We start from the raw sequence: 17225 nt of genomic DNA, 5'->3' as shown, positions 1-17225 counted from the left end.
AATCATCCTTTTTATCCTAGAATGAAAATCTTGGCATCATCTTTCAATATTTATTCTACTGAGCCTCAGAAAATTAAAACCAAACTCACTGCCATCAAGTTGATTCCAACTCACAGAGACCTCCTTTGGGTTTCTGAGATGGTAAATCTTTACTGAAGTAGCGTGCCCAGTCTTCCTTCCACAGCGTGACTGGTGGGTTTGAACTGCTAACCTTCAGTTAGGCATTACACCACTAGAACTTTAATTGGGACTTAGGGTAAAGTATTTTTCTAAATAGTGAGGAACCAGTGTTAAGAATAGCTAAGCATGGCTTGGAAATGAAAATAGTATAGGAATGGAGGCAGACAAGGTCTATACATATAGATACATCCATCCTCAAGTTGAAGGAGACAATGCAACACTACAGTCAACAATAATTTAGGTACAGGAGGTCAGAGTGTGATAGTCAATCAGCTAGACAAGCATATGTGGGGCTAGAAACATACAGGTAAGGAATTCCTGGAAAAAATGCCACAAGAGTGAAAAGCTTATCGGGTAGTCAGAGATCAGAAAATACACAAGAAGCAAAGAGCAGAACCAGATCAGCACAAGAATGAGAAAATTTGACAGGCAGGAAATCGAACCAGCACTTCTCTACCCAGTTGTAATTAAATATAGCCGACAGCATTGCTGTTCTTTTGTTTGTGGATTTTAGAATATATTAGACATTTTATTTTTGACTTTTAAAGATGGAAATGTGTTTTATAAAATAGAAGCCCATAAGGCTAAAACGGCAGAGACAAGAAGTTTCAAATTGTTAACATTCCCTACTATTGCTATACTTTCCAGGCTCTCAAAAAGACTCAATTTCCTTAGTTATTTGATTTTAAATACAAACAATAGCAAAATAGTCTTAATGTAAATTGTGGCTCACACATTTTCGTCACAATTCATATTCAGCACTGAATATCAGACAATTGTGAAGCTGACAGATTTCCTTCCATCTTCTTTTTCAGTGTCATCTTTAACAATACAAAGATAACTGAAGTTATCCAGGAGCTCTGGTAGCATAGTGCCTAAGGCACTTGGCTTCTAACCAGAAGGCTGGCAGTTCAAACTCACCAGCCACTCCTCAGAAGGAAGGTTGGGCAATCTACTTCTGTAGTGATACTGCCTTGGAAACCCAAGGAGGGGTGGCTATGAGTCGGGTCCGACTTGACGGCACATAACAACAACGACAACAACAACAATAACTACTACAGAATAATAGTCATACTTACTCTTATATTAAATCCTAAAAGATCACTTATGACCCCTGAGACAGCAGAAAGGATAACTACTCGTGTGATATTGTAGATTAAAGGATTCATCGTCAGTCCATAGAGTCTAAATGGTGTGTCCAGTTCCTATAAAAACAAGAAAGAACTGAAACAATATAGCTACCAGTGATTTTCCTGGTCACTTTTTAAGCCTTGTGGTTGGGTTATCTGTCCTTCATATTCAAGAGCTACCATCAAAAAACCCCTAATGCACTCTAATCACCTTTTCCACTAGCTAAACTTTTTAACGTAGGTTTTAGCAATATGTAATTTGTTGGTAGAAAAACGTAATTTAAGAAATTTGGCAGACATCAGCAATCATCAGGACCTGGACAAGAAGGCGGAAATTTTTTTCTTATACAGTCATTAACCCAAAACTATCAGGTCAGCATTTAGAACCTACATAGCCTAGCACCCACCTATTAGGTCTTTTCCAAGACATAGCCTTTATTTCATTTAAAGGATAGTAAAAGTGTGCCTTACGATATTACTTACTTTCAACAACTTGGTGGACAACTTTAATACATTGTTTACTAGTGTGAGCTGTTCTTTCTTATTTGGCTTTTTTTCCATTTTAAGATATAAATTAATCTAAGGGAAAGAATAGGGATTAAGTAAATTTCACAGGAAAAAAAAAAACATACATTGCATAAAATCTGGTAGATTTTGAGGATCAGTTTTCCAAGTAAAATTAATTTCAAAAGCCAGCAGCTATTTATACTGAACCTATGTCACATACCCTAGCCCTGCCCTAACCAGTCATGTCTCTGCCAAAGAAAAACTGTCAGGAAGAAAAAGTAATGATGAAGCAATTTAAATATCAAAGCAATGACAAATGTAGTATTAATTATAAATAGCATGTAAACTCCTTGAATTCAAAACCCAAATTTTATTCATCTTAGTATCCCCATTTAATCTAATGTCCTCATTAAACATTTGTGGAATGAAAGAAGACAGATGCTTTCAACTTACTAATATTTTATTTTTACCCTTATAAAAAGAATACTGTAATTCTAAGGCCATAAAAAAGGTCATCTCATGATATCAAATGTTTTTATTGAAAGCTTACAGCTAAGCTTGAAATTTTAAAAATAATCTTTAACAATTTTATACTACTCTGTATTTATAAGAAACACTTCTCAATCTTACATAGTCAAATATTGAAAAGTAAGTTTCTTAAAACATTGAAAAGTGTATTCTATGGCTAAGAAAATAGAAATTCAAGAAGCTTATTAAGCATATTTAAATCACAAGTTCTCTAAAAGATCTAATACTTGATATAGAATATGAGATTAAAAGTCCCATTACCACCAAGAAAAATACCATTAGAGTACACAAAATACGTTGAATCCATAAGATTTTAAATCTCACAATCCTGGAAGCACATGGGGAAGGTATCATCCGTTTTATAAGAAACAAATACAGCATAGCAGTGACGTGGAGGGCATATAGTAGAAAGTGGTAGAATCTGGATTCAACTCTGAATCTGCTGTATAAATTTTTTTGTGTATGTGTGCTACTTTTAAAAATTCATTTGATTTCTTGTTTTTCCTTTTAGATAGAAAATCTAAAGCTGGATTTCATAAGAAAGCTACCTTTTAGGCAATGTACACTAGTTCACTTATAATTGAAACCTAGTGTTATTTTCAGAGACTTTCTAAAATATAATTTATTTTATATTTTGTTGTTGAGAACATACATAGCAGACCACACACCAATTCAATAGCCTCTACGTGAACAATTTGGTGACACTGAAAATCATCTTCGAGCTGTGCAAACATTCTCACCCTCGTTTTTGGAGTTGTTCCTCCCTTGTTAACGTAAACTCACTGCTCCTAAGATTCCTATTTAATCTTTTCAGTTGCTCTGCTGAATTTGATCCCATATAGGTAGATCTTAAAAGAGCACAGTGCTCATGGCAGGCATTCTTTACTAGTTCAGCGAAACTACTATTTGGTCCTAAGAAGACTTCAGGGGATATTTTTGGTTTAAAAATTATCTCAGGACAGTAGTTTCAGGGATTCACCCATCCTTCATGGTTCCAGAAAGTCTGGAAATTATGAGAATTTGAAATTCTGTTCTGCATCTTCTGTAGAATGATCAGGATTCTTCTGTAGAATCTTTGATCAAAATGTTCATTAATGGTAGCCAGGCACTATCCAGTTCTTCTAGGTTCATGCAGAAGAGGCAGCTGTTCATGGAGGCAATCAGCCACAAATTCCATATCCTTCTTCTATTCCTGATTCTCCTTCTTCTCCTTTTTCCACTGTTGTTCCAGGCAGATAGAGACCTATTGTTGTGCCTTGGATGGCTGATTTCAAGCTTTTAACCCAATGAAAAGGAGGTAAAACAGAGCACCAAACATGTTATTAGGCCAATTAACTGGGATGTCCCATGAAACCATGACCCTAAACTTCCAAACCAAGGAATCAAATCTTGTAACATGTTTATATATAAACAGCCTTAGCAGTTACTCTTTTTTGTTACTTTTGTAAATATATCTATCTCACAACTTTTTACAGCTGTACGACTTATGGACAGCAATTACATTAATCGGCTGTGCAACCCTAGCCACAATCAACTCTGCATAAATCTTACAGTATTATTATGCCACCTCCAATCAGTGAACCAAAATGACAACCAGTCAATACCTGTTCAGTAAGTAATATCGAAACATTGCTGTATTTCTTATTGGTTTCAGACCCCAGTGAGGCCAAGCGCAGTAAGAAAAGCAGTAAAGCTGTTTCCCAGATCAAAAACTCCCAGTTATAAGCATCATGAAGGAAAGTTTTATGTCCTTGAAGAACCTACAGGAAGGACCAAAAAATGTTAAGTTTTTCATTTGTCTTAAATCATATAATTACTTTTTTACTCTATCAATTTTTAAAAAGTATTTGCAAGAAACTAATATTTTAAAACTCAAAGCAGAAGAGCTTTAAGACTCAAATAATTATCGAATTATTATGTATTTCTCTAAGTTTCTTAGAGGAGCTCTGGTAGCATAGTGCCTAAACACTTGACTGCTAACCAGAAGGCTGGCGGTTCAAACCCACCAGCCACTCCTTGGAAGGAAGGTTAGGCAATCTACTTCCATAGGAATACCACCTCAGAAACTCAAGCAGGGGTCTCTATGAGTCAGGTCTGACTCGACGACACGTAACAACAACAACAACAAGTTTCTTAGATTTTCTCATTTTCATGAAAGATGAAAAGGATCTGTCGTTGTTGTTATGTGCCGTAGAGTCGGCCCCGACTCATAGCAACCCCTCCTTGGGTTTCCGAGGCAGTATCACTATGGACGTAGATTGCCCAACCTTCCTTCCAAGGAGTGGGTAGTGGGTTTGAACCACCAGCCTTCTGGTTAGCAGTCAAGTGCCTTAGGCACTATGCTACTGGAGAAGTGAAAAAGGAAAAAAACACAATAAAAAAGACAAGTGCATTTCTAGCAACTTTAATGACCAGTGCATCCATTCATAATTATATATTGACCATTATTTGAAATATTAAATTTGCATTCTGCCTAACTGCTGTTCTTGTCAGGTGCTGTCAAGTCAGCTCCGACTCGTAGCGACCCCATGTACAGCAATACAAAACACTGCCTGGTCCTGCGCTATCCCTACAATCTTTGCTATGCTTGAGCCTATCATTGTAGACACTGTGTTAATCCATTTCCTTGAGGGTCTGCCCCTTTTTCGCTGACCCTCTACCAAGCATGGTCCCTTCTCACAACATGACCAAAGTACATGAGATGAAGTCTGGCCATTCTTGCTTCTAAGGAGCATTCCAGCTGTATTATGTCTAGTAGCTCTCCCTAAAACATGGGCCCACTCCATTACTTTCAATTTACAAATACCTTATTTTATCCCTTATGAAAAGGAATCTATGACTAGAAAATTCTGTGGATCAGTTCTTTATTCCTTTCAGGATCTGAATAACAACAGAAGCAGCAGCAGCTGCTATTTACTGAGTGGTTATTATGTGTCATCAGGTGTTTTGGAAAAAAATATACTTTTGTTGTCATTGATTGAAAGGTAAAGAAATTTGTTCAAGCAAGAGCAAGGTAAGATGGAATTTATTGGAAAATATATAGGAAATTCTCACAGACACCAAATGCAAGCCTTTTGAAAATCAAGTCACCACACAGCTGCTGTCACTATCTCTGTTGCCTTGAGGTCATTTGGGCTCCCATCTCCTCTCCTTTTCAATATTCCATTTTCTTGTATGACTCTTGTTTTCTGTTCACCCATACCTTTGACTTGTACCAGCTTTGGTCTGCCGTGCCCCTCTTAGCCTCACTGACTCCAACTGACCTTTTTTCTCCAAAGCCTACTACTAATTTCTCAGGTTCTTCTTCTAATTTCCAAAGGGGTAATATGTTTAAGATGTTTAGCATAGTCTGGGTCAGATGTTCAGCCCTGTCCAATTATAAGCAGGGGGCAGAAAGTAATTCCAAGTAGCAACTAGACCCACTTCTTCAACAAGACCAATACAATTTGTTACACAACTAATACACAAGTCACAGTCAAACTAATAAGAAACCAAACACAAAGGAAAATATCTTAAAAGCAGCCACGAAAAAGAATATTTTTTTAAAGGAACAGTAATAAGACTAAAAGCTCACTTCTCAGCTCAGAAAACAAAAAAAAAGCAAATAAGAACATAGTAAAATAACATCATAAAAGTTCTAGAAAACAAAACAAAAACTGACAACCTAAAATTCTATACTCAGCAAAAATATCTTTAAAAAATTAAAGTGACGAAAGACATTTTCAGACAAACAAGAATTGAGAGAATTCATCACCATATGACCTGCACTAAAAAAAATACTAAAGGAGTTCTTCAGAAAGAATGAAAATAATCTGAGATATATAGAAATGTAGAAAAAAAGGAAAAGCAGTGGGAAGAATAAATATGTGGGTAAACATAAATGAATAATTAACCGTATAAAACAATAATAATTACATCTGGTAGATTTAAAACATATGTAAAATTAAAATGCAAGGAAAAAAAAGTCAAGGGGTAAATGAGAAATCTAGTGGATACTAAAGAAAGTTATCAAAACTAACATCACTTGGGTGGACAGGCTGAATGATCTCGTATGTCTAGGCAGGGGGGAGTGTGCCCATGACTAGGTATAGAGTTAAAAGGCAATGTTTCTACATGTGTATTTGTATGAGCTATAAGAATGTCAGGATGTATAGTAAAGCTGACAAGGGACAAGGTTGTGGTGACTTCTTTGCTACAGCCAGCTACCTGGAGGGAATGAGGAGTTGGACCTGTGGGCTCAGGATCGTGGTCCCAGGGGATATCAAGCTCAATTGGCATAACATACTACATAAAAACATTGTTGTACAACATACTTTGGTAAGTAGTGACTGGGGTCTTAAAAGCTTGCAAGCAAATGTCTAGATGTAATGATGGGCCTTTCCTCATCCAGACCAAAGAAGAATGAAGAAACCCAAAGATGCACAGGAACTATTAGTCCAAGGGACTGGCAGACCATGTGATCCTCAGCCTATATGGACCATGAGACCAGAAAGAACTAGATGGTCCCCAGCTACCACTGTCAACCACTCGGAGGGGGATCAGTGCAAGAGATCCTGGACAGAGTGGGCGAATAATGTGGAACAAAACTCAAAATCATTAAAAAAAGAAAGAAAAAAAGACCAGGTTTTCTGGTCTGACAGAGTCTGGTAAGACCCCTGAGACTAGGTGGACCCTAGTTACCTTCAGGTCTGGAACAGAACTCACACCTGTGGCTTCCAGCCAAACAACAGATAGGCACATGGGGTGAACATTTACATCAGGTAGATACACTCCTTGGAGTGATCAATCGATTGATCAGTCATGGGAGAATGGAAGGGCAGTATTTGCATAGGGAGATAGCTCACGGGGTGGGAGTGCATGGGAGGGAAAGAGACAGGGAAGAGGTAACTACAGGGAGGAAGTAGTAAAAGAGCTGTTATTTTGTGGGGAATTCAGTCAATGTCATGAAACAAAATGTGTATGAACAGCTATATGGAAAATGAATTTGCTCTGTAAACTTTCACCCAAGTCACAGTTAAAAAAAAAAAAAAAAGATTTACTTACATTATCAACTATCATCAGGATGTATCCATATTGTTAAAAGTGAACAAAAAATTAAACATAAATATGCCTTTTCTTTAAACCAAAATAAAAAATAACATCACTAACATGATAAACCATTAGCATGTGCCTCAGGATGCACTGAGAAGGACACAATATCCCTTCTGTAATATTCCTGCCAAAAATGCATAAACTGATTCTAATTATGAAGAAATATCAGATAAATCCAAACTGATGGGTATTCAACAAGATAACTGTCCTATAAGCTTTAGGTGGGAGCTCTGGTGGCGTAGTGCCTAAGGCATTTAACTGCTAACCAAAAGACTGGCGGTTCAAACCCACCAGCCACTCCTCAGAAGAAGACTGGTCAAGCTACTTTCATAGAGATCCCACCTCAGAAACCCAAGGACAGGTCACTATGAGTTGGAATTGACTCGAAGGCATTGAGTTTGGTTTGGTTTTTGGATGCTTTAGGAGCTCTGGTAGTGTAGTGGATAAGGGACTTGACTGCTAACTGGAAGGGCAGCAATTCTAACCTACCCACTGCTTCACAGAAGGAAGACTGGGTGATCTACTTCCATAAAGACTTATAGCCTCACATAACAAACTACACAAAACATTTTTCTACCTCCTACTTTGCTGAGTAGTGACTAGGATCTTAGAAGCTTGCAAGCAGCCATCTAGATGCAACGATGGGTCTCTCCTTGTCCAGAACAAAGAAGAATGAAGAAAACCAAAGATTCATGGAAACAATTAGTCCTCACAACTTGTACACCATGCGATCTGCAGCCTGTATGACTATGAGACCAGAAGAACTAGATGGTGCCCAGCTACCACTGTCAACCACTTGGAAGGGGACCTATGTAGGAGATCCTGGATAGAGAAGGAGAACAATGTGGAACAAAACTCAAAATCATTTGGGGAAATAAAAGGAGGGGAACAGGTTTGCTGGTCTGAAAGAGCCTGGTAGAACCCCTGAGACCCATATGGCCCATAGCTGCCTTTCAGGTCTGGAATTGAACACACACCTATGGCTTCCAGCCAAACAAAAGACAGGCATATGACTTGAACATTTACCTGAGGCAGATACACTCCTTGCAGAGAGCAATCATGGGAGAAAGAAGGGCTGTTTATGCACAGGGAGACAGCTCAGGGGGCGGGAGTGCATGGAGGGATGGACACAAGGAACAGGTAACTATCAGGAGGAAGTGGGAAGGGAGCTGTTGCACTGGGGTATATTGTAGTCAATGTCATAAGACAAAGTGTATGTGAACAAGTTATGGAAAGGGAATTTCCTCTGTAAATTTTCACCCAAACCACAATTTTTTTAAAAAAAGGTTTACAGCCTCAGAAACCCAACGGGGATCTCTATGAGTCAGAAATGACTCAATGGCAGTGAGTTTGGTTTTTTGGGATATGCTTTAAAAATGTCAAGGCATGAAAGATAATAAAGGCTGAGAAAATGTTCCAGATTAAAGGAGACTAAAGAAAAATGACAACTAAATACAAATGTGATTCTGAATTGGATCCTGGACTGAGGGAAAAAAAATAACTATGAAGGACATAATTGGATAATTGATAAACTTGAAACAGAATATGGATCAGATAATATCTGTAATATTGTTATCAATGTTAAATTTTCTGATTTTGATCATTGTACTTTGTTATGTAAAAGTGTTTCTTAATAAAACATTGAAGCATTTAGGCACATGATGCCTACAATGGTTCAGAAAAATATATATACATATAAATAGAGAGAACATGTACTCAAATGACATAGCAAATGGGGGAGTTTTATAATGATTGGTGAAGCTATGTAAAAGATAGACAAGAGTTCTCATTATTCTTGCAACATTTTTGAAAGTTTGACGCTCTATGAAAATAAAAGGTTAACCAAAAGACTTATCAAAATTCACATTTGTTCTTCAAAAGACATCATGAATAAAATGAAAAGCCAAGACACAGGCTGGATAAAATATCTGTAATGCATACATGTGTTTATATACAGTATACTTAAGGAACTCTTAAAACTTGATAAGACAAACAACCCAGCTAAAAAAATGAACAAAAGGTCTGAAAAGACACTTCACAAAAAAATACACAAAGGGTTAAAAAACACATAAAAAGTTGCCAGGTATTATTAGTCATCAGAGATATGTTTTTCCTGTAAGCTAGGAATCAAGACAAGGGTACCTTTGTTGTATTCATATTGTACTGGAGATCTTAGTCAGTATAATAAGGACAGAAAAAGAAATAAAGGCAAAGATTGGAAAGAAAAAAAAGAAACTGGCATTATTCACATGACATGCTGTATACCTAGAAAATCCAAAAGAATCTAAACTATTAGAACTAATAGATGCATTTAGCAAGGTCATTGAATACAAAGTCAATACACAAAAACTTATTTGTCTTCCAACATACCTGCAACCAAAAAATAGAAAATAACAAATTTAAAAGGATACTATTATAATAACATCAAAAAACATCATATACACTGCAGCTTATATGACTATGAGACCAGAAGAACTAGATGGTGCCTGGCTACCACTGTCAACCACTTGGAAGGGGATCTATGTAGGAGATCCTGGATAGAGAAGGAGAGCAATGTGGAACAAAACTCAAAATCATTTGGAGAAAAAAAAAAGGGGGGGGGGACTAGGTTTGCTGGTCTGATAGAGCCTGGTGGAACCACTGAGACTACGGCCCCTCGCTGCACTTCAGGTCTGGAATTGAACCCAAACCTGTGGCTTCCAGCCAAACAAAACACAGGCATATGTGTTGAACATTTACACTAGGTAGATACACTCCTTGGAGAGAACAATCATGGGAGAATAGAAGGGTTGTGTGTGCACAGGGAGACAGGTCAGGGGGCAGGAGTGCATGGAGGGATGGACACAGGGAAGAGGTAACTATCGGGAGGAAGTGGGAGGGGAGCTATAGCATTGTGGTAAATTGTGGTCAATGTCATGAGACAAAGTGTATGTGAACTGCTCCATGGAAAGTGAATTTGCTCTGTACATTTTCACCCAAATCACAATTAAAAAAAAAAAAAGAACCTGCATAACCCAGGAAAAAAAATCACATACCTAGGAATATGCCTAAACGTGCAAAATTTCTACATATTAAGAGAAATTAAACACGACCTCACTAAAGAGAAGGACATACATGCTTATAGATTTGAAGGCTCAATATTGTAAATATATCAATTCTCCTCAAATTGATCTATGGAATCAATGCAATCCCAACTATAATCTAGTAGATAGTTTTTGTGGAAATTGATCTGTAATTCTAAAACGTATACAGAAATGCAAAAGGCAAGAATAGCCAAGGCAAAGAACAACAAAGTTGAAGGAATTATACTTCCAAATATCAAGACTTATAACAACGCTATGACAATTACAACAGGATGTAGTACACAAGGACATACAGAAAATGGACTGAAGGAATAGAAGAGAAAGTTCAGAGAGAGACCCACACATATACTGTCACTCAATTTATTACAAAGATGGCACTAGAGGGCACTGTAGAAAAAAAGGTCTTTTCAGTAAATGAAAAAAAAAAAAAAACCCTTGACCTCTCCCCCCACACACACACATTATATCATACACAAAAATCAATTCCAGCTGGAAAATGAAAGATAAAGCAATGAAGCTTAGGAAAGTATCTTCATGATACTTTCATAAGCAAGATGCAAAAAGTGACAACCATAAATAAAAACAGTGATACACTGGATAACGAAAAGATGTCTATTCATCAAAAATTGCCATTACTAGCTAACAAACACATAAAGAAATGCTTGTGATCATTAGCCATTGTTGTTGGTAGGTGCCATCCATTCAGCTCTGACTCATAGACACCTTACATAGAAGAAAACAAAATAACTGCCTGGTCCTGCGCCATCCTCACAGTACTTGCTGTGTTTGAGCCCGTGGTTGTAGCCACTGTGTCAACTCATCTCATTGATGGTCTTCTCTTTTTTGCTAACCTTCCACTTTACCAAGCATGATTTCCTTCTCCAGGGAATAGTCCCTTCTGACAACATGATCAAAGTAGGTGAGACAAATTCTGGCCATTCTCGCTTCCAATGAACATTCCAGCTGCACTTGTTTCAGGACAGATTTCTTTTTTCTTCTGGCAGTCCATAGTATTTGCAAGACTCTTTGCCAACACCACAATTCAAATGCATTAACTCTTCTTCAGTCTTCCTGAAAGAATGAATGAATGAATGAATGAATATCATTGTCCAGCTTTCACGTGCATATGAAGCAATGAAATTACTATGGTTTGGGTTACGCACGCATACCTTACAGTCTAAAGTGACATCTTTGATTCTTAACAATTTAAAGAAGTCTTTTGCAGCAGATTTGCCCAGTGAAATACAACACCTGATTTCTTGACTGCCGCTTCTCTAGGTGGTGATTGTGGATCCAAGTAAAATGAAATCCCTGACTTCAATCTTTTCTCCACTTATCCTGATGTTGTTTATTGGTCCAACTGTGAGGATTTTGGTTTTCTTAATGTTGAGGTGCAATTCGCACTGAAGACTATAGTATCTGAAGTGCTTCAAGTCATGTTCACTCTCAGCAAGCAAGGTTGTGCCATCTGTGTATCACAGGTTGTTAACAAGTCTTCCTCCAAATCTGATGCTGCATTCTTCTTGTTCATAGACTCCAGCTTCTTGGATTATTTGCTCAGCATACAGATTGAATAAGTATGGTGAAAGGATACAACCCTGATGTACTCCCTTCCTGATTTTAAACCCCTTGTTCTATTCCAATGACAGCCTCTTTGCCTACGTCCAGATTCCTCACGAGCACAATCTAGCGTTCTAGAATTCCCATTCTTTACAATGTTACCCACAATTTGTTATGATCCACACAGTCAAATGCTTTTGCAAAGTCAATAAAACACAAGTAAACATCTTTCTGGTATTCTCTGCTTTCAGCCAAGATCCATCTGACATCAGCAATTATATCCCTCATTCCATGTCCTCATCTGAATCCAGCTTGAATTTCAGGCAGTTCTTTGTTAATACACTGCTGCAAATGTTTTTGAATTGTCTTCAGCAAAATTTTACTTGCCTGTGACATTAATACTGTTTGATAATTTCCACATTCTGTTGGATCACCTTTCTTTGGAATAGAAACAAATATGGATCTCTTCCAGTCAGGTGGCCAGGTACCTGTCTTCCAAAACACCTGGCATAAATGAGTAAGTGCCTTCAGTGCTGCATCCATGTGCTGAAACATCTCAAAGTGTATTGTGTCAGTTACTAAAGCCTTGTTTTTCTCCAATTCCTTCAGTGCAGCTTGGACTTCTTCTTTCAATACCATTGGTCTTGATCATATGCTACCTCCTGAAATAGCTGATTGATCGATTCTTTTTGGTAAAATGACTGTGTATTCTTTGCATCTTCTTTTGCTACTTCCTGCATCACTCAATATGCTGCCCACAGAACCCTTCAATACTGCAACTGAAAGCCTGAATTATTTCTTCAGTTCTTCCAGCTTGAGAAATGTTGAGCATGTTCTTTCCTTTTGATTTTCTAATTCCAGGTTATTGCCCATTTCATTACAATATTTTGTCTTCTCGAGCTGCACTTTAAAATCTTCTGCTCAGAGTCTTCCATTCACTTCAGCTACTCTACATTCAAGAGCAAGTTTCAGAGTCTCTTCTGATATCCATTTTAGTCTTTCTTCCTTTTCTGTATCTTTAATGATCCTTTGCTTTCTTCATGTATAATGTTGTTTTTCTTTTTATATTGTGATTTGGGTGAAAATTTACAGAGCAAATTCACTTTCCATACAGCAGCTCATATACACTTTGTCTCATGCCATTGACTACAATTTACCCCAATGCAACAGCTCCCCTCCCACTTCCTCCCAATAGTTACCTCTTCCCTGTGTCCATCCCTCCATGCACTCCTGCCCCCTGAACTGTCTCCCTGTGCATAAACAGTCCCTCTTTCTCCCAGGATTGTTCTCTCCAAGGAGTGTATCTACCTCAGGTACATGTTCAACTCATATGCCCGTCTTTTGTTTGGCTGGAAGCCACAGGTGTGGGTTCAATTCTAGACCTGAAGGGCAGGTAGGGACCATAGTCTCAGTGGTTCCACCAGGCTCTATCAGACCAGAAAACCTGGTCTCCTTTTTTTTTATTTTTCCAAATGATTTTGAGTTTTGTTCCACATTGTTCTCCCTCTCTACCCAGGATCTCCTCCACAGATCCCCCTCTGAGTGGTTGACAGTGGTAGCCAGGCACCATCTAGTTCTTCTGGTCTCACAGTCATTTAGGCTGAGGGTCGCATAGTGTATCGGTTACGAGGACTAATTGTTCCCATGAATCTTTGATTTTCTTCATTCTTCTTTGCTCTGGATGAGGAGAGACCTATTGTCGCATCTAGATGGCTGCTTGCAAGCTTTTAAGATCCCAGTCGCTACTCGCCAAAGTAGGAGGTGGAACAATGTTTTGTGTGGTATGTTATGCCAATTGAGCTTGATGTCTCCTGCGACTATGGTCTTGAGCCCACAGGTTCAACTACTCACTCCCTCTGGGTAGCTGGCTATGACCAAGAAATGACTACAACCTTGTCCCTTGTCAGCTCGACAATACACCTGGGAGTTCTTACAGAACATACAAATACATTTGTAGAAGCATTGTCTGAAAACCCTATATATGGTCTTGGGTATGCTCCCTGATGCTTAGACACACCTAATAGTTCAGCCTGCCCACCCATCTATCCATCCATATACTCATGTTTGCCTTCATTGACAACGCAGTATGTATGTGTGAAAGGGTTCATTTTTGTTGTCTGTACCTCCCATGTATCTCTTTCTGTCTTCCTCTTTCTCAATGCCACCATGTTGATCACTCACATTTGGTACATTGCCCTTCTCTTCACCCAAATCAATACTTATCTCTACCTATCTAATGGTGTTTCCTACCCTACCCTTCCACCCCTGGTAACCAACAAATAAAATTTCCTTCCATATATAAACCGTTCCTTGACATTTACAATAATGGAATAATATAACATGTGTCCTTCTGTGATTGACTTATTTCACTCAGCATAATGTCCTCCAAGTTCATCCACGTTATGCGGTGTTTTGCAGATTCTGTTATTCCTTAGTGTTGCATAGTATTCCATTGTGTGTATGTACCATAGTTGGGATATCCATTCCTCAGTTGATGGACATCTAGGTTGTTTCCATCTCTTGGCTATTGTAAATAGTGTTGCGATGAACATGGGTGTGTGTATGTCTGATCTTATGGCTCTCACTTCTCCAGGATATATATATATAGTAATGGAATGGCAGGATCAAATGGTATTTCTATTTCTAAATTTTTGAGGAGTCACCACACTGCTTTCCACAATGTTTGTACCATTTTACAGTCCCACCAGCAGCGTATGAGAGTCCCAATCTCTCCGCATCGTCGCCAGCATTTGTTATTTTCTGTCTTGTTGAACTTTGCTTCCAGTGCTGGGGCAAGATGGTATCTCATTGTTGTTTTCATTTGCATCTCTCTAATGGCTAATGATCATGAGCATTTCTTCATTTGTTTGTTGGCTGCCTGAATATCCTCCTTGGTTAAGTGTCTATTCATGTTTTCTGCCCATTTTTAATTGGATTATTTGTCTTTTTGTAATTGAGATATTGGAGTTTTCTATAAATTCTAGAGATAAGTCCCTTGTCAGATATGTCATTGCTGAATATTTTTTCCCAATCTGTAGATTCTCTTTTGACTCTTTTGGAGAAGTCTTTGGAAGCACATAAAAATTTAATTTTTAGAAGGTCCCATTCATCTAGTTTCTCTTCTGCTGTTTCTGTATTTTGGGTTATGCTTGATAGTCTATTTATGCCATTTATTTTGTTTTTGTTACGTGCTGTCGAGTCGGACCCAACTCATAGTGACCCCTCCTTGGGTTTCCAAGGCAGTATCACTACAGAAGTAGATTGCCCCATCTTCCTTCTGAGGAGTGGCTGCTGGGTTTGAACCGACAGCCTTCCGATTAGCAGTCAAGTACCTTAGGCACTATGCTACCAGAGCTCCTATGCCATATATTAGGATCCCTAAATTTGCCCCTAGTTTTTCCTTGAGGAACTCTATAGTTTTAGGTTTCACATGTTAAGTCTTTGATCCATCTGGAGTTAGTTTTTGTGTATGGTGTGAGGTACACATCTTGTTTCATTTTTCTGCAAATGGATATCCAGTTTTGGAGCACCATTTATTAAGTGGTGTGTTTCTAGAAATCTGTCCATTTCCTCCAGATTTTCAATTTTGTTGGAATACAGTTCTTCACAGTATCCTGATATTATCCTTTTTATTTCAGTTGGTTCTGTTGTGATGTCACCCATTTCATTTCTTATACGTGTTATTTTTATTCTCTCCCTCTTTTCCTTTGTTAAATTTGCCAGTCATTTGTCAATTTTATTGATCTTTTCAAAAAACCAACTTATGGATCTGTTGATTTTTTTCTATTGTCTATTTTGTTTCATTGATTTCTGCTCCAATCTTGATTATTTCCTATCTTCTGGTGACTATAGGCTTTTCTTGCTCTTCTTTTCCTAATTGTTGGAGATGTTGGTTTAAAGTGTTGATTTTGGCTCTTTCTTCTTTTTTGATGTGTGCATTTATTGCTATAAATTGGTCTCTGATCACTACTTTTGCTGTGTCCTCAAGATTTTGGTATGTTGTGTTTTCATTCTCGTTTGATTCAAGGAATTTGTGAATTTCACTTTTTATTTCTTCTCTTACCCAGTCTTTCTTAAGGAGGGTGTTGTTCAGTTTCCATGTGTTTACTCTTTTCTGTTGATCTTCCTATTGTTGATTTCTAATTTGATAGCATTGTGATCTGAGAAGATGCTTTGCGGTATTTCAATGCTTTTAAATTTATGAAGGCTTGTTTTATGGCCTAACATATGGTGTATCATGGAAAATGTTCCATGTGCACTCGAAAAGAATGTATATTGTGCTGCTGTTGGGTGAAATGCTCTGTAGTGTCTCTAAGGTCAAGTTGGTAGACTGTATCGTTTAGCTCTTCTGCATCTTTGGTGAGTTTCTTTCCAGTTGTTCTATCTTCAAAGAAAGTGGTATATTAAAGTCTCCTACTATGACTGTGCAATCATCTATTTGTCTTTTTTTAACTCTTTAGAAGTCTGATTTATGTAATTTGGGTGTCTTTCATTGGGTCCATAAATATTTATTATGGTTATATCTTCTTGTTCAATTGTTCCTTTAATCATTATATAATGTCCTTCCTTGTCTCGTATGGTGGTTTCTGTTTTAAAGTCAATTTGATCAGAAATTAATATTGCCACCCTTGGTCTTCTACGGTTGCTATTTGCTTGATACATCTTTTTCCAGTGTTTGATTTTAAGTCTATTTTTGTCTTGTCTCTAAGGTGTGTCTCTTATAGACAGCATATTGATGGGCTTTGTTTTCTTATCCAATCTGCAATGCTGTCTCTTGAGTGATGCATTTAATCCATTAACATTCAGTGTAATTATTGACAAGTATGAATTGGTTGCTGTCATTTTGCTATGTGTTTTTTTCATGGTGTCCCTGGTTTCTTTGTTCCATATTATTTTCTGTGCTGAGCTCATTATGTTTATGAATTCTGTTTTCATTTTCTTTGTTGCTGTTATTTTAGTATTTGCTGCATATTTGTGCTTGTCCGCTTTTTTATTGTGATATGAAGGTTTATCATTTTTCTTTGAGGTTACCCTGTGATTTATAATTTTCTCCCTGAATTTGGAATAGTCCATTCTATCTTGCAACTTTCCTGACTTCTTCACCATTTATAAGTTCTGTAACTACACAATATTTTCCCTCTTTTTG

At 37.7% G+C, this 17225-nt stretch overlaps 1 protein-coding gene across 1 annotated transcript in view; it reads right to left on the bottom strand.

Annotated features, from left to right (window-relative positions):
- PHTF1 (putative homeodomain transcription factor 1) overlaps positions 1-17225 on the bottom strand; it is a 57323-nt gene that overhangs the window by 1096 nt on the left and 39002 nt on the right. The window contains exons 15-17 of the mRNA XM_007949061.2: positions 3950-4105; positions 1794-1889; positions 1260-1385 (exon numbers count right to left, since the gene is read on the bottom strand). Coding sequence (XP_007947252.1) covers positions 1260-1385; positions 1794-1889; positions 3950-4105 — 378 coding nt within the window. The remainder of the gene's footprint in view (positions 1-1259; positions 1386-1793; positions 1890-3949; positions 4106-17225) is intronic.

Source organism: Orycteropus afer, unplaced genomic scaffold, assembly GCF_000298275.1.
Source record: "Orycteropus afer afer isolate SDZICR_OR568_19922 unplaced genomic scaffold, OryAfe1.0 scaffold00010, whole genome shotgun sequence".
NCBI lineage: Eukaryota > Metazoa > Chordata > Mammalia > Tubulidentata > Orycteropodidae > Orycteropus > Orycteropus afer.
This window is presented reverse-complemented; position numbering and strand designations above follow the sequence as displayed.